Raw genomic sequence first — 16,125 nt, 5'->3', positions numbered from 1 at the left:
ATTTTATTCTAAATTTTTAAAGATTATTTATTTATTTATTTGAGAGAGAGCACATGCGGGGAGGAAGAGCGGAGGGAGAAGCAGACTCCCCGGTGAGCAAGGAACCTGACCAGACCAACCATGGGACTCGATCCAAGGACCCTGGGATCATGACCTAAGCCGAAGGCAGACGCTTAACTCACTGAGCCACACAAGCACCCTTTTCCATGAAAATTTTAAAATCAGGTTAAGTTCCATGCAAAGTCCCGTTTTAATTAGAACTTACCTTAATCGATAGCAAAAACTTATGTCTCTACAAAATTAAGTCTTTCTATTCATGAACTTGCTAAAACTCCCCATTTAACCAAGACCTTTTTGTCTTTCACTAAAATAGTCTGATTTTCTTAATATATGACTTGCAGTTTCCTGTCAAATTTATTTCAAGAAGTATAATATTCTTATTGTGAGATTATTTATTTCATCACATTTTTACGGTTGGTGGTTCTTATATTTTATGTATACAATTTTTGTTTGTTAATCTCCCATCTGGCCATACTGCTGAACTCACTAGTTTTAGTATTTTGTCAGTCAATTCTCTTTCTTGATGAATGTATCATATGAAAATAGTGAGACTTTTCAATGGCCAGGAGCTCCAGTACAATGTTAGCTTTGATGGTAAACATTCCTGTCTTATTCCTATTTTTTTTAAGATTTTATTTATTTATTTGGCACAGAGAGAGAGATAGTGAGAGAGAGAGAGAGAGCACAAGCAGGGGGAGCAGCAGGGAAGCAGAGGGAGAGGGAGAAGCAGGCTCTCTGCTGAGCAAGGAACCCGATGCAGGGCTCAATCCCAGGACCCTGAGATCATGACCTGAGCCAAAGGCAGACGCTTAACAGCCTGAGCCACCCAGGCGCCCCTTATTCCTATTTTTGATAGGAATGTTTCAAATAATTTCCTGTAAAGCATAAATTGCCCCCCCAAAAAAGGCTGTAAGATAAACGAAAAGCTAAGGGAAAGTACTTTAAATGCATATGACAAATAAAAAGTTAATATAACTTAGAGAAGACGCAACAGAAGTTGCTCAACTCTACTACCGGTGACATGCAAATTTAAACAATGAAATTACTATTTTTCATCTATCAAATTGGCAACTGCACTAAAAATTCATAGTATCCAGTATCGCTATGTTATAGGAAATGGGGACATTGACACATGGTTCTGAGTGAGCATGTAAATTGTTACAAACTGAAATTCAATTTCACAGAATTGATTAAAATTTAAAATGCACAGGGGCGCCTGGGTGGCTCAGTCCATTGAAAGTTGGCCTTCACTCAGGTCAATTTCCCAGGGTCCTGGGATCAAGCCCTACATTGGGCTCCCTGCTCAGCTGGGAGCCTACTTCTCCCTCTCCCTCTGCCACTCCCCCTGCTTATGCTCTCTCTCTCTCAAATAAATAGAGAAAATCTTTTAAAAAAAATTTTTAGGGTGGCACCTGGGTGGCTCAGATGGTTAAGCGTCTGCCTTCGGCTCAGGTCGTGATCCCAGGGTCCTGGGATCGAGTCCCGCATCGGGCTCCCTGCTAGGCGGGGAGCCTGCTTCTCTCCCTCTGCCTCTGCCGCTCTCTCTCTCTGACTTTCATAATAAATAAATTTAAAAAAATTTTTTTTTTAATTTTTAGGGGCGCCTGGGTGGCTCAGTTGTTAGGCGTCTGCCTTCGGCTCAGATCATGATCGTAGGGTCCTGGGATCAAGCCCTGCATCTGGCTCCCTGCTCGGCAGGAGGCCTGCTTCTCCCTCTCCCACTCCCCCTGCTTGTGTTCCCTCTCTCGCTGTGTCTCTCTCTGTCAAATAAATAAATAAAATCTTAAAAAAAATTTTTAATGCACATATTCTATCTATAAATAATCTATAAATGCAAAAGGATGACTAGAGGAAGATGTTCCTTATGGCATTGTTTATTTAAAAAAATAATGGAACTAACCTAAATGTTCATCAGGATGAGTCTAGACAAATCAAAGTACAAATATAAGTTAGAATATTATGTAACAATTGTTAAAATGTTAAAGAACTTAGATATCTACAATGTAACACTAGTGTCCAGCACTGTAGTTGCTCAATAAATATACTCTGGATGAAAAAAAAAAATTGTATGAACATAGAAAAAAGTCTGGAAGTATATTTGCCAAACTGATAAAAGTGACTATCTTCAGGAGCATTGGATAGTAGAAAAAGGAAACTTAACACTTTTGCCTTTTATTCTTATGTATGTGCGGACTTGTCAAAATAAGTATGAGATATTTTTTTTAAAATTAGACTTATTTCTAATAACGTTTCTCTATTTTTATCTCAATTTTATCATGAGTCTAAGAGCACAAAGATTTGCTGTCAATGGCTCAAAACATAAAGTGCTCAGGGAAATGAAACCCGTGTACAAAGAGTAGTTGGGAATCCCTCTTTTCCATAAATAAGTATTTTTTTCTTTTGGCATCTCAATCCTCTTAAACTCACAACCTGACAGCACCTACAGCAGAAGCTGAGACATAAATGGACTGACATTTCCTTCCATTAAGAACACTTGGCATAATCCATCTTTAGCGGAACCTCTCCCTAATAGCTCAGATTGGGAGATTCTAAAGAAAAGTTCAAGTTTCCATTTTTTAACGCTGGACCCGGGGGCCACCCTACATCGCTAATGAAACTAGTCTTCTGCCGAGGGGAGTCCTATGGCTTTTTCCAGGCGAGAAGGCCAATGTCAGGCGCTGGAAAGTCTGGAATGAAGGGGTAAGCGCTACAAGTTAACCAGACCGGCCTCGGGACGCGCCCGGATTGAGTGTACACGGAAGAAGCGTTTAAAGAAAGTTAACTCCTCTCCCAGCTGACTGGGCGGCCCCAGAATCTGCAGAGCTGGGCCTGATAGAAAACTTTCAGATAAAGAGGACCTCGGCTGAGTTACGTGAAAAGGCTGGGTACGAACTATTCAGGCTCTACTTGGGGCTGCAGGCTCAGATGCGACAGGGAGAACGTCCGCGAAGGGAGACTGATGGCGTTTTTTCAAGGAGCCTCAACCAGCCCACCTAGCAAAACCTAGCACCCAGCGCACGTCACTTCAGGGTCTTCGTTCCTGCCCTCAGCCAAGATGGCCGCCGGGGCGCGCCTGTACCACGGCGCACGCGTCGTACCGCCGGTCCGCCCCCTTCCCGTCCTTCCGCGCGCCGGCACCGCCCACTCACCAGCTGCACCCCCTCCCAGCGTCCTCAGCCTCACCCCCTTTCTGGCTGCTCTCGCCGGTCCAGGCTCCGAGCCCGGAAGTGGATATTGCTGCTCGGCTGAGAGGACGAGGGGAGGGGGAAGTGCTTCCGGGGAAACGGGCCCCGGGTTGGTGTTTGTAAACTTGCCTCGGTCCCGGCCGGGCAGCGGCGGCCACGGGGTTGGCACGGTGTGCTGGGGCCTGGAGGAGGCGCCGCGCGGTGGGGGAGACAGCGGGAGGCCGCGCCTGGCAGGTAGGAGCACGCCTCAGGGAACGCAGCGTCCTCCGGGCAGGCGGCAGCGCCTCAGCTGCTCGCAGGCCGTGGGGCGCCGCGCGGGAAGGGGGAGGGGAAGGGAGGAGGGGCGCGTGGCGAAGGGAGGGCGCTCGCCGGGGAGGGGAAGGGGCCGCGCGCGCGCGCGCACCGCCCCCCGCCCCCCGCCCGCCAGTCCGGCCGCGTTATTAGTCGGGCGGAGGGGGGCTTGCTTGGCGGGGACGCGGGCGCGAGCACGCACCTCGCGCGCTCCTCGGTGCTCTCCTCCGGCTCCGTGCGGCGGGGCGCTGCGGCTGGCTGGCTGGCTGGCTGGCTGGAGGAGGAGGAGGAGGAGGAGGGAGGGAACGCGGAGCGCCGGCCTCCGCCTGCCCGCCTTCCTCCGCAGCGAGTTTCCGTACCTTCGGGCGGACTCGGAGAACGCGCACGTGTGGGCCGGCCCAGCGCACACTGCCAGTCCGGTTGCTGACTTGCTACTCAGGCGTCCAGCGATACCCTCTGAGCTTTTCTCCACCCCAGTTCTGGCCTCCTTAATAGAGTGCTAGCTTCGCGGCCCGGCCCACTCGGCACAAAAGCCCGGGAGGGCCTCCGCCCCCTTCTTCTATTCGTAAGATGGCAAATCCGAGCAGTTGGCCTGTTGCAGTTCTTCCATGAGAGGCCCCAGTTACTTTTACTCCCGTTGGCAGCTCCTCTTTGCCCTGGAGACCAGTTTCTTCTGACCTAGAAAGAAAACTCTGCTTAACTAATGCCCTCTTCCTGAGGTTCACAGAGAGCGCCCACCAAAAAAAAAAAAAAGTTCAGCCTACTGCAGGTCGAATGGCCTGAGAATGTTGCACCTAACAGCCCCATCTCCTTTCCTGGTTTCAGGTTTCTGAAACAGATCGTGAACTTCAACGAGAGGATTCGGTTGGAAAACGAACACCAGCAGACTTTTTCTTCAGATCATAGGCCAGGCAGAGTCCAGGGATTCTTGGAACATCTATCTTCCCTTTGGAGGACACTAAGATCTATTTGAAGACAAAGGCAGTTCAATATGGCAGCAGGACGGAAGGGACACAAAGGAGTTGTTACAGTGATTTGGTGACAGTTCTTCAAACAACAGTGTCTTAGGAAAGGTGGATCAAGAAACTCCTGAACTTTTGGGTTGCATTAAGTGAGAAATCAGCATGGCTCAGGTAAAAAGCTATAGAATTCTCCTCCTTCAAGATCACTGGGAAACGTGTTTGCAGTTTCACTCTTGAATGCTGCCTTAGTCAACATATTGACCAACCCAGTGAGCCAAGCTCTGTATTAAGCACCAGGGGGAGATCTAGAGGAAGGAAAGGAGACAGGCCACAGCCCCTGCCTTCAGGGAGCTTCCAGTCAAATGAAGGAGGTAGGCTATTCTGCATCACAGGCACTGATGGGACATTTGTGAAACAATTACTCAGTTTACACTTGGTACGTTAAGTGCTGAGGGGCATGAGGGAATGAACAGTCTGGTGAATGCTTCATTTTTTTTTTCAACAGGAATTAATTGAGCTCCTGTTTCATGCAAGGCATTATGCTGGGGATACAAAGATGAGTAAGATTGTCCCCATCCCCAGCAAGCTTCCAGGATAGTTGGGTTGGGGTGGGGGGAAATGGAGAGACAGTCTATTATTTACCTTTATATTCACAATACCTTGCATAGTGGTTGATTAGCAGCAGAGACTCAATGAATCCGTTGATTGAAGGAACATGCAATAATAGAGGTATGTACACTGCAGAGGAGAGAGAAGGGTACCTCTGGATGGAAGAAAGCAGGTGAAGCTTGAAGAATGCATAGGATTTTGCTAGATAAACAAGCAGAACAGGACATTCAGACAAGGAGAAGAACTGCATGGGCAGAGGCTTAGAGGCATGGGAGAATGTGATGAGGTTAGGAGTACTGCAGACAGTTTGCTAGTTAAGGAGGAAGGGGCTTAAATGGGTTAGGGGGATAGGGTAGGTAGTGATAGAGGGAAAAGTTTAGGGTGAGGGAGTTGTTTCCTGGAGAAGTTAAGAGTATAACCCAAGGGCCTTTTATGCCTTGCTAAGGAATTAGACTTTATTCTGAACGAATGGGAACTCTCTGAAGAATGTTAAGCAGCAGAGTGACATCAGATCAGTGTATTTAGAAGGTAATTGTCATTGTGAGGGGAGAGGATGGATTGGAGAGACAGGATGATCTGTTAGGTTGCTGTAAGTGTGGATAGCAAAGCCATGTGCGGGCATCCCCAGAGCTTCTCCCAGCTTTCTTGCAGGGACCCTCCGGTACCAGTCTCACCAGGATGGCAGCCTGATTAGAGTTTAATTGGCTTTCTTCCAGCTGCATGCATGGCTTCCTTCTTTCCTTGCAGATTAGGAGCCCTCGGTTTCTTCTTCCTTTGTTTGCAACCCACTTCACGGCATCATGTTCACTCTTGTTCTGAGAAACTGCCTCTCACTAATCACTAACTTTGTACTGGGCACTGCTAGGCATTTGTATCTTTGTTTTATTCTCATCAACCCTGTGAGAGTAGATACTCTCATAAACATTTTGCATTTAAGGAAACTGAGGCCTGAAGAGGTGGAGTAATTTGCCCAAGATTATACAGTACAAACAGCAGAGCTAAGCTTTCCACCTCTAGACCTTTCTGTCCAAAGTCCTTGAAGGAGAAAGAAAAGAAGGAGTCCCAGGATATACTAAAAGGAATTTCTTTTTTTAAGAGAGTATTTTTAAAAGGAATTTTTTTAGTAAATCACTTGTGGAAGTTTGCTGATCAACTATTTCTTTAAAGTGTTTCTTCAAAAAAAAAAAAGTTTTTTCAGTAAGAAAAGTATATTTTCTAGTGCTGGCTAAACAAAGTCAGTTTGAAGAATGTAGCCATGAAAAGAGGACATTTTTTTAATCATTCCTTGTTTCAGTAATTTTTTTAAACTATGCATAGAGTAGAGAATATGTGAAATATGTGGATTTGCACACAAATAAATGGCCTTGGAGGTCAAGAGAAAGTGATACTCAACCCTAAAATCCTTCCAAGTGACTTAATTTTTATATCTGTTAAAATTGCAACACCTAGGGAATTTAAAATCTAAAGGGAGAAATAACTTAGTTTTGCTGATAAACATGCTTTTGGGACCTGATAGAATATATATTTGGCACCAGTGATGTCTGCCAATCATAAGTGGCCTCTGAACCTGCTGGTGAGAGAGGAAGGAGGAAATTCTGCTAGAAATCTCCCATTTCAGTGGCTCAGCAGGGCAGACCCTCCTGCCCATTCACGAGGCCAAGTACCTGGTAACAGGTCCTAGCACATTGCTAATGACAAAAGTGTCAATAATACTTGGTTATTCACTTGATTTGTATTTAAATGCTGATGTATAACAAGTAACTTGTTCCTGGTGAGGTGAGTTAGGGAGGACTCTTGAAGGAAGCAGAGTTTTGCAGTAGAGAGGGACACTCCCTAGAGAAACAGTTTGTTTGTGGCTGGGTGTGAAAGGTAGTTCTCTAGAAGATGGCAGCCTGTTTTTGCCCTGCCCTGCCAGGTGACCTGACACCTCATCTCCTTTCAACTTAGGCAAGTCTCCTGGCTTGTGAAGGCCTAGCAGGTGTGAGTTTGGTTCCCACTGCAGCCAGCAAGAAGATGATGCTGAGCCAGATTGCCAGCAAGCAGGCCGAGAATGGAGAGCGGGCAGGTAGCCCTGATGTGCTGAGGTGCTCAAGTCAGGTACAGCGTTTGAGTCCATTGTGGCACCTGGGGGTCGGGTGGCCCAAGCTCTCTGCCAGGAGATGCCAAGCTTTGATTCCTCAGTGCTTCTGTTTAGGGAAGTGGGGAAAAGGGATCCAGCTGGGGAATGAATGAATGTGGGTATTTTAGAGAGCTAAGGAAGGACTTTACCTATAACCCCTTAACACCATAGTACTTGGAGAGGAAATGGATGAGTACCTTCTCTAAACCTTTGGGGCAGGTGGTTACTGTCATTTAGAAGTTGTCTGCAGGGGGCGCCTGGGTGGCTCAGTTGGTTAAGCGACTGCCTTCGGCTCAGGTCATGATCCGGAGTCCCGGGATCGAGTCCCGCATCGGGCTCCCTGCTCGGCGGGGAGTCTGCTTCTCCCGCTGACCCTCCCCCCTCTCATGCTCTCTCTATCTCATTCTCTCTCAAATAAATGAATAAAATCTTTAAAAAAAAAAAAAAAGTCTGCAGCACAGCATTTGGTTTCCTGTCTTGTGTGGGGAAATAGACTGTGAGTTTAGCTTTGATTTATTTTTAAAGGGCCACCGAAAAGACAGCGATAAGTCCCGGAGTCGCAAAGATGATGACAGCTTGGCTGAGGCCTCTCATTCAAAGAAGACTGTTAAAAAGGCAGGTAATGGGGTAATCCCCAAACTGGTACCGTTTGGTAATGGGGTAATTCCTTTTCTTTCGTCTGTGGCTCAACCTGGAGTTTTCCCTAGATGTTTTGGTCACTCATAGCCAATGAGTGTGTCACTCTTATTTCCTCCATAGGCCACTTTGGTCTTTGATCTCTGCCCTCTCCAGAACATCCTTGGTAAAGGAAGGAGGGCCAGGGAAGCATGGGATCCTGTGGCAAAGGGGCAGGCAGACCTCAGGTCACATTCAGAGGTGTTGGGTTTGATGGGGCAGACAGTTTACCCATGCCCACCTCCTTCCTCAGAGGGTCTCTTAACTCTAGGGAATGGGGGAGATGACAACATCAGAAAGATTACTTTGTCCAGCAACTGGAAATTGACCCAGAGTAGAATGGGGACAAAAAGGTGGCTGAGGGATAGCCTTATGACATGCCTGATTGTTGCCCCCAGGTGGTGGTGGTGGAACAAAATGGTTCTTTTCAAGTAAAGATTCCCAAAAATTTTATTTGTGAACACTGCTTTGGAGCCTTTAGGAGCAGTTACCACCTCAAGAGGCACATCCTTATTCATACTGGTAAGTCTCTTGCTCATATTCAGTAGTCTGTAGTTGTGTGTGTGTAGCTCTTATTGGGTTTGTTTTAGGGGCCGAGTATCAGAAATAGAGGAAGAAGATAAGTGAATTAGCTAGAAAGATTTTGTGGCTCTGTATCTAGTGTCAGAGACCGACAGCTTTGGGGACCTTTCCTCATTAGGTGTCCGTACATTGCTAAAAATTAAAAATTTCTGGGAAAATACCTGGAATGAAGTCCCTACCTTGTGTACCTCCTGATACTAACTTCTCTCTCCACTTGGGCCAGGTGAGAAGCCATTTGAGTGTGATATATGTGATATGCGCTTCATCCAGAAGTACCACCTGGAGCGTCACAAGCGTGTGCACAGTGGCGAAAAGCCCTACCAGTGTGAACGGTGTCATCAGGTAAGCTCACGTGTCACCCGTCTACCCCACACAACAAACTTTTCCTTCACCAAGAACCAGGGCCAGCCCCATCCCCTTCCCAACAAGGGGCCACATCGAATTCCTGGCCATGGTAGAGTTAGTGCCTCGGGGTGAGGTGTTGCTCTCTGGCCTTATGCAGCTGTTTATGGGAGGGGCCATGAGAATAATTGTAGTAACAGTAGCATTTCTTGTGTACTTATTCTGTGCCAGGCACTGTGAGAGCATATTTAACATAGATTATCTTTTTAATTCTCATGTTAATTCCGTAAAGAGCTGTTTTGTCGTCATTTCACATTTGGGGAAATTGAGATTCAAAGAGGTTAAGTGTCCTAAGGACACAGCAGATGGAGGGCAGAGGCAGGATTCAGTCTAACTCAGAGCTGGTGCACCTGGAAGAAGAAAGACAATCTCTGCCCGGGGGGTCAGTGTCTGACTTGATGAGAATGTAAGAGCTAGACCAAAACAAGACGAGAACAAAAGACGAGAAATGATAACAACTAACATTTCCTGGATGCTTTGTTCCACCCGCTTACACTGAATCTCAAAACACTAGAATGAACGCTCCATGAGGCAGAGATTTTGCCCCTCTGGTTCTCCACTCTATCCTCAGCCCCAAGAACTGTACCTGCCTTGAGACAGACACTCAATAAATATTGGATGAATGACACAGCCCTTCTGTGAGTAGGTACTTTTAGCCCCGTTACAGATGAGTGTACAGATTGAGTGCTGTCAGATATCGTGTCCAAGGTTGCACAGCCACTGAGTGCTAGAGTCAGGACTCCCGACTTCAGAGCCTGCGCTCTTTTTTTTTTTTTCTTAAAGATTTTATTTATTTATTTGACACAGAGAGAGACACAGCGAGAGAGGGAACACAAGCAGGGGGAGTGGGAGAGGGAGAAGCAGGCTTCCCGCGGAGCAGGGAGCCCGATGCGGGGCTCGATCCCAGGACCCTGGGATCATGACCTGAGCCGAAGGCAGACGCCTAACGACTGAGCCACCCAGGCGCCCTGGAGCCTGCGCTCTTAACCACTGTGTGCTCCTGCCATCTGTGCACTTGCTGAGGGCATGTGGAACGGGATGCGTGCCTCCTGTGTGGGGAAGGCAGAGCTAGCCAACAGGTAGCTGAGGTTCTCCTCTCAACACTTAATCCTTCCTTTCTTCTCAGTGTTTCTCTCGGACAGATCGATTACTCAGACACAAACGGATGTGCCAAGGGTGCCAGTCCAAGACTTCCGACGGGCAGTTTTCTCTATAGGCGCAAGGGGCCCTGGGTGGTGGGAGTGATCAGAAGAATTTACCGAAGAGCGCACCCCCTCTGGTCTGATGGTCCCACCACCACCCCGTCTGTACCTGTCCCCCTCCTGGAGGAGTGGACCCAGGAGACCCAGAAGAGTGCATCAGGGGACAGCGGCCTCAGAGCCTCAGCTCTGTAAATAATCTGAGACTATGAGTATCTCGGGGAAGTTCCTACAGCATTCCTGGGTAGGGAAGCTAGTCCCTGGACCCTTGGCTGAGGTTATAGGTGGGGACTGAAGGTACAGGACCAAGACTGGTGTGGCTCCCACAACCTTGGACTCCAGCTGGCAGCTGAAATGGAAAGGATTGGGGAGAGGGATTTGTTTGTTTGTTCTGTTCTTGTTTTTGTTTATTCAAAAGCAATTTTAGCAGCTACACTGTGGATACAGGTAATATGGAGGCATAGAGCCCTGGTTAAAGCAGGGACAATGGCTGGCCCAGCCCTCCCCAGAATTGAGTTTTTAGTTGCAGTTGATCCTCAGTGTTCCACAGCCCTGCACCTCACCTTCTGTTTGAAGGAGAGGAGGATCAGGGATGGCAACTGAGTTTACCTTGGTCTCCTTATACACTGTAGGGACAGAAGGAAGAATGGCGGGAGGAGCAGACAAGGGCTGGGTACAACTAGAGTGGGCAGGTACCTCTTCCTTCCTCCAGGGAAGAGCGAGAGCTGTGCCCACGGCTGTTGCAACGGCCCAGGCCACCCTGGTACCTGATGGGGTCAGCTCAAGTGCCTTGTGGAGGGAACTTGGGTGAGAGCGGCCCACGGAGCCCTTCCATGCCCTCTTTGGGCACTCCATCTTGGAGATAGCATGTGGCTACCTCGCTGCCGTTGACTCCTGAGCCAGACAGAGGTTTTGAGCAGGTAGTCATGGATACCAAAGGGGGTTCTCTCTCCTTGTGCCCTCTTAGGAACAACCCGAGACTAGTCCCAAGTTGAGCAACAACTGTTCAAGAAACAAAGGAGTTTGGTGTCCCCTGACATGACTGTTGAGCAGTGTGAGCTGCTCTCCCTGCCCAAGTCCTATCACTGTATTCAGGTAGGAGATAGGGGTGTGGCCTTTGGTCCCAAAGAATAAGATCTTCGCTTCCTTCTTAATGGCCATCCCTACCCAACAAAGAATTGGGGGGAGGGGGTGCTGCAGAGAAAGGACTGAGGAAGAAACCTATTGTAGGTTTTATTCTTAATCATACTCTTTGCTCCTCTCTGCCCCAACACCACCACCCTATCCACCCCCAAAAAAGTGATCAGGGGTGTGTGTGTGTGTGTGTGTGTGTGTGCGCGCGCGTGCGTGTGTGTGTGCGTGCGCGCGCTTGAGTGTGTTCATTGAAATGTGTGCTTGTGTTTGTATGCTTGGAGATGGCACATTATTGAGCCAAACCCTTCTCTGGCCCTCAACTCAGGGGAGGATGAGCATGAAACAGCCCCCACCACCACCACCACCAAATCTGAGGGTGCTTGAGGTCCCAGCTGAGGAACTTGATTTAGGGGAGTGAAGGGCTTTGTTTTGGAGAGGTTTTTTGGGGGTTGATTCAGCAGGCTGGTTAGGGTGTTTAACTCAAGCCAAAGCTTGTAAACATGAATTTTCTAATGTGAAATAAAAAATCCTCTGCCTGCTGTGGAAGGTTCTGGGGTTTGGCCCCCACTGTGGCCTGCCCTGACCTGTAGAGGGGAGTAATCATGGAATAATCATGGAGGCTTGGTGAACCTGACCACGCTGTCAGTGGGGATCTAAGATGGCAGCTCCAGGCAGTGTAACTTCATTTCCTAGATGTAGGAACAGCAGCAGAAAGCTCCTGGCTGTCAGGTGTGCGGGAGGGGGGTGGGGGGCTCTGTACCTCTGAAATGTGAGGATTTCGGGGAAAGAAAGGTGTGGCACCCTTCAGACTTGCTCCAATGGCTCCTGAGGTCCTTTGGCAGAGACACTGGGCAGTGTTTGCTGCCTGTGCTCCTATAGTTTTATGCTGGCACCTGCATTTGCTATGGTCCAGGGCCTAGACCTCAGTCCCTGAAGCTGCCCTGTGGTCCCTGCAAGCCGGGTATCTTCCCGTGTGTGAGCGAGCCCCTTGCCTGTTAGAGACCTCTGCTGGGGCTGGAATTTATCATTTACTTCTGGGAATATATTCCTGGAAGGAAGCTACATTTAGAAAACCTCTCCCACGAGCACTTTTGAAAATAGGAGGCTTCATTCCCTGCCACTTGCAGCTAATCTGTTTAGGATCGGAGTGTGTGTGGCGAGAATCCCCTGAGTGACCTATGCCCCTACGTGTGCGGATGTGTGCTTAGGTCACTGTGTGCCGTGGCCCCCCACAGCCTCAGCCTCCTGCCGGGGTGGGAGGGAGAGGGAATTTGTGAGCAGATGTGGAAAGAGCCATACTGGAAGCACCCCTGCCAAGGATTGGGTGTGGAGGCAACTCAGGAGCAGGTAGGTGCTTAGTTCAGTTGTCCAGGTGCTGAGGTTCTGGGGCCAAGGATGTGTGAGGAGAGAGGAGCAAAGAGGTGAAAGGAGTGATTCAGCCTCCCAGAGGGCCCAGAAGCCCCACTTAACGCCCTAGGGAAACCACAGACGAAGAGCGCTGCAGAGGCTTCTGGGCCCAACGCCCCAGCCCTCCTCAGCTGGTGGGGTCTAGCACTGGACAGATGCCTCAGGTGCATTTGGAGTGAAGGGAAAGGGAGCTAGGGCAGGCTCTCAGAGACCAGGACGTGGAATTTGGGGACCTGGGAAAGAGCACCAGTTCTGGGGGGGCCCTTGTACGGGGCCCTACCAGCCCTGCCCTTCCCTGCACCCCAATTCTTCTCCGTCCGCCCCCCCAACAGCCTCTTTCATCACATAGCTACTGATTGTGCCCTATGGCTTGACATTGGAGGGTTAAATGAGATGTGGGGGGTCCCGCCACAACTTCTAACCCTCTCCCCAGACGCTCTTTGCCTCTGCTGCAGTCCTGGGGCTTTTATCTTAATCCCTTCCAACTCTTCCTCTCTGCCCTCTCCCTCCCTCTCTCTCTTTCTTTTTTTTAATATACTTATTTTGCTATGGGGGGAGGGGAATATCAAATGAACAAGATCACTTTTAAATGGTAGTTTTTATAAGATGTTATAAACTTGTATCTTTTTACCATTAAAGTGCAGTGTATGTTCCTTCGTGATATATTTAGGATATTTAAATAAAAAGAAAATGGGGCTTTTCTACATACTATCTCTTTTTTTGGGAAAGCTGCTTCTTTGGGGCCAAAGCGGTTTTCCGTTTTCCCCCCAAATATAACCACCCCAAACGTCCAGCATCCTGGAAACCACCGTTTAACACTCCCCTCCACAGAAGAGCAACAAGTGGAAGTAAAAACAGGATATCACTTCCGAATAAGAAAAACAAAACACGCACGCCAGAACAGAATGAGGTTAGGGTACCAGCGTGTGGCTCTGCAGCCCTTCTGCATCAGCAGAGCCTGGGGATTGAGCAGCCCACCCCCAGCGGCCGCTTCCTGCGTGTCCTGCACGTCGGGTTAGAGCCAGCCTCCCACCCTCGGGTGCTGGGGGGAGGACCGAGGCCCAGGCTGCACAGCCTGCTCTGGCCGTGGGTAAAGCAAGATGACCGCTATGCTCTGAGGTAAGAGTCTTTATTGTATACGGGGGCGCAGGGGCTGACCGCCACTCGTGAGGTAGGGAAGCGAGGCTGCGGGGGTAGGCAGCCCTCGGGTGTCAGAATGAAGTAGGTGGTGACCATTCCTCAGTAGTCCCCTACCAGGCTGCTGAGAAGAAAGAAGAGCCCTGGGAGGAGTGTTCCTCCCCCCGCTTCAGAGAAGGGGACTCCTTGCCTCCTGAAAGTGGGGGTTGACCGTGGTCGTGATGGCACTTCTGTAGAGAGGATTGCTGTCCTGGGGGGCGAGGTTGGAAACGATGAGGAAAAGTCCCAGGTCTTCTTTACCTAACCCTGAGGCCAACCTCGAGCTTGAGCAGCGCCCCAAGAGCTGATGGACGTTAGCAGGGGGTGGGGCAGAGGAGGCACAGACAGAGGTGAGGGGGATAGCCTAGGTGGAAGGAGTCAGGGCTGAGGGTGGGATGGGAAGCAGAGCGCAAAGAGGTCCTACCCAGGGAGAGCCCAGTAGGGTACAAGGCAGTCTCCCCACCTGCTTCCAGTTGAGCTGCTGCCGCTCCTTCTCAAAGCGCCTGTATTCTCGGCGATCGTAGATTTCCACAGAAAGCCGGTAAGCCAGGACTATCCCCAGGCCCACTGCCACGATGCCCCCCATGCAGCCCAGCACAATGGCCTGGGTGTGATCTACTCCTACGGACAAGAAACAACACAGCGGGGCATGCGGATTGGTGGACAGTTGCCCACAGTGTGTCCAGCCTCCCCGTCCCTGCCTGTCATTGAAAACAAAGGGAACCCGGCAGTGGCCAAGGTTATCCTCAGTGGCCAAGTCTCCTCTAAGTCTCCCATCGCCTCCACTTTTGCCTGGACTCACTGCTCTACTTCAGCCCCTAGCCTGGCTTCCCATTCTCTCCACCTCCCCAGCCCCAGAGTTCTGAGGCCCTACCCGTCAAACTTCCAGGGCTCCCTTCGGCATGTCCACGGCATCCCTGCCCACTTACTCTCTTGGGGTCTCACTCTCAGCACGACCTTGTCTTCGGCTTCCTCCTCCACCAGGAAGAAGAACAGCTGGTTGTCCAGGGTCCTCTCTTTGCACCAGCCATCATCCAGAATAGGGGCCAAAGTCAGAGTCACGTTGGCAGAGGCACAAGCCCTGCTGCAGTTGAGGGCCAGGGGACCAGTCCCAAAGGCCCCACACTCCGCACAGTCCCTGTCCGGTGGACACCAAGAGGTTACCAGCTGGGCAGCTGTCACCCACGCTACCCGGCAGGAAGGAGTGGGCCGGTGGGAGTGGCTCAGCAAGCCCCGCTGCGCCCCTGCTCCCAGGCTGCCGGGCCCGAGGCCTCACCTGTATCTCTCGCAGGACGTCTCGCAGCCTGGGCACTGCTCACAGAGGGCGCCGAAGTGGCCGTCCGAGCACTGGCAGCGGTTGCACTGGCAGCGTCCGTGCCCACTGCAGAGATTGCCGTCGGGACTGATACAGCGGTCCGTGTCCCCACTGCACTCGCACGCTCTGCCCGTGTGGTTGGCGTAACAGTGACACAATCCACATCGGCAGCGGCCAAAGCCTGGGGCAGAGCCACGCACAGGCTGACACCCATACTCTTCACACACTGACATCACGTGCCACCACGGGCTGCCTGGAGCTGGTCTGCTCCTGTGCATCCAGCTCCCTCCCAAGTGGGCCAGGCACCTGCAACTCCTACCCCAGAATCCTTGATACCTGCCCTTAGGGCCATGAAGTTCCCAGAGCCTAAATACCCATGGGAGCCACTCTGCGCCCCCACCCTTCTCCCAAAGTCTGCAGGTACCTCCACAGAGGACGCCCTCGTGGCGCTCACAGCTAGCGTCGTCACACTCGCACAGACGCCCGGAGCTCTGTCCACTGCAGCTGCAGCGTCCACAGTGACACCGTCCCTTCCCGCTGCACAAGGGCCCCGTCCCGTTGGGGGCCCGGCACCCAGATTCCAGATCCGGGGAGGACAGCTCAGCCTCAGAGCATTCACAGAGTCGACCCAGGCGGCCGGGGGCACAGCTGGGAGGGGAAGGCGGAGGCCGAGTCAGGCAGAGCCAGGCAACGGGAAGGTGGGTCAGAGGGTTTGACCATCCCTTGACCTATCTTTCCCAGGATCCTCTAAACCTAAGCTCTCAAAAGAGTTGAAGAGAGATGAGTGGCTGGAGGGATGCTGGTGTATGGTTGAGCGCCAAGAAGAAGAGTGGAGGGGGTTCTGGTGGAGGGGAGGGTCTTGGCATATCTGGGAAGCTTCAGATGAAAATCGGGGTGGAGTCTTGGGATGGCTGGAAAAAGATGTCTAGAGACGCCAGTGGGAGGATAGAAGGGAGAAGAAGAACATCGGGCTCAGTCATGTGTGGGGAGCCACATGGGTGAAAGGAAG

General features: G+C 50.5%; 3 protein-coding genes across 10 annotated transcripts in view; 1 reads left to right on the top strand and 2 right to left on the bottom strand.

The window, feature by feature from the left end:
- The window catches only part of CSAD (cysteine sulfinic acid decarboxylase), a 27,558-nt gene extending 23,499 nt beyond the window's left edge, over positions 1 to 4,059 (bottom strand). Inside the window, exons 1-2 of one of the 3 annotated variants that reach the window (XM_035002568.1) lie at positions 3,739 to 4,059; positions 3,375 to 3,472 (exon numbers count right to left, since the gene is read on the bottom strand). The gene's annotated coding sequence lies outside the window, so the exon portion shown is untranslated. Of the gene's footprint in view, positions 1 to 3,374; positions 3,541 to 3,738 lie in introns of those variants that run through there. The other 2 variants (XM_035002566.1, XM_035002569.1) reach the window with 2 other exon arrangements.
- On the top strand, positions 3,217 to 11,759 carry ZNF740 (zinc finger protein 740). 4 transcript variants are annotated; one of them, XM_035002573.1, is made up of 8 exons: positions 3,224 to 3,479; positions 4,362 to 4,669; positions 5,004 to 5,058; positions 7,055 to 7,204; positions 7,752 to 7,841; positions 8,300 to 8,423; positions 8,707 to 8,825; positions 10,012 to 11,759. In XM_035002573.1, exons 4-8 carry the CDS (start codon positions 7,121 to 7,123, stop codon positions 10,099 to 10,101), a joined length of 507 nt encoding a protein of 168 aa, XP_034858464.1. In that variant the 5' UTR covers positions 3,224 to 3,479; positions 4,362 to 4,669; positions 5,004 to 5,058; positions 7,055 to 7,120; the 3' UTR covers positions 10,102 to 11,759. The 4 variants fall into 4 exon arrangements, with proteins under 4 accessions (XP_034858463.1, XP_034858464.1, XP_034858462.1 ...); XM_035002572.1 differs by lacking the exon at positions 5,004 to 5,058 and having other exon boundaries at positions 3,217 to 3,479; positions 11,052 to 11,759; XM_035002571.1 differs by lacking the exon at positions 5,004 to 5,058.
- Positions 5,073 to 16,125, bottom strand: part of ITGB7 (integrin subunit beta 7) — a 22,663-nt gene continuing 11,610 nt past the window's right edge. For 2 of the 3 annotated variants that reach the window (XM_035002564.1, XM_035002563.1), the window contains exons 12-16: positions 15,541 to 15,764; positions 15,078 to 15,297; positions 14,731 to 14,939; positions 14,265 to 14,422; positions 13,741 to 14,012 (exon numbers count right to left, since the gene is read on the bottom strand). In XM_035002564.1, the coding sequence (XP_034858455.1) occupies positions 13,932 to 14,012; positions 14,265 to 14,422; positions 14,731 to 14,939; positions 15,078 to 15,297; positions 15,541 to 15,764 (892 nt within the window). In that variant the 3' untranslated portion in view covers positions 13,741 to 13,931. Of the gene's footprint in view, positions 5,237 to 13,740; positions 14,013 to 14,264; positions 14,423 to 14,730; positions 14,940 to 15,077; positions 15,298 to 15,540; positions 15,765 to 16,125 lie in introns of those variants that run through there. The other variant, XM_035002565.1, reaches the window with a different exon arrangement.

The sequence above is a fragment of the Mirounga leonina genome, unplaced genomic scaffold (assembly GCF_011800145.1).
Source record: "Mirounga leonina isolate KUSES-001 unplaced genomic scaffold, KU_Mleo_1.0 Mir_126, whole genome shotgun sequence".
Lineage (NCBI taxonomy): Eukaryota > Metazoa > Chordata > Mammalia > Carnivora > Phocidae > Mirounga > Mirounga leonina.
Note: the sequence above shows the minus strand (reverse complement) of the source record. Positions and strands in the feature narration are given on the sequence as shown.

Bases quoted from the DNA above. Each gene is read 5' to 3' on its own strand.
- ZNF740 (XM_035002571.1), top strand. The intron at 8,424-8,706 runs GTAAGTCTCTTG...CACTTGGGCCAG, and splicing joins GCACATCCTTATTCATACTG to GTGAGAAGCCATTTGAGTGT. The intron at 8,826-10,011 runs GTAAGCTCACGT...CTTTCTTCTCAG, and splicing joins AGTGTGAACGGTGTCATCAG to TGTTTCTCTCGGACAGATCG.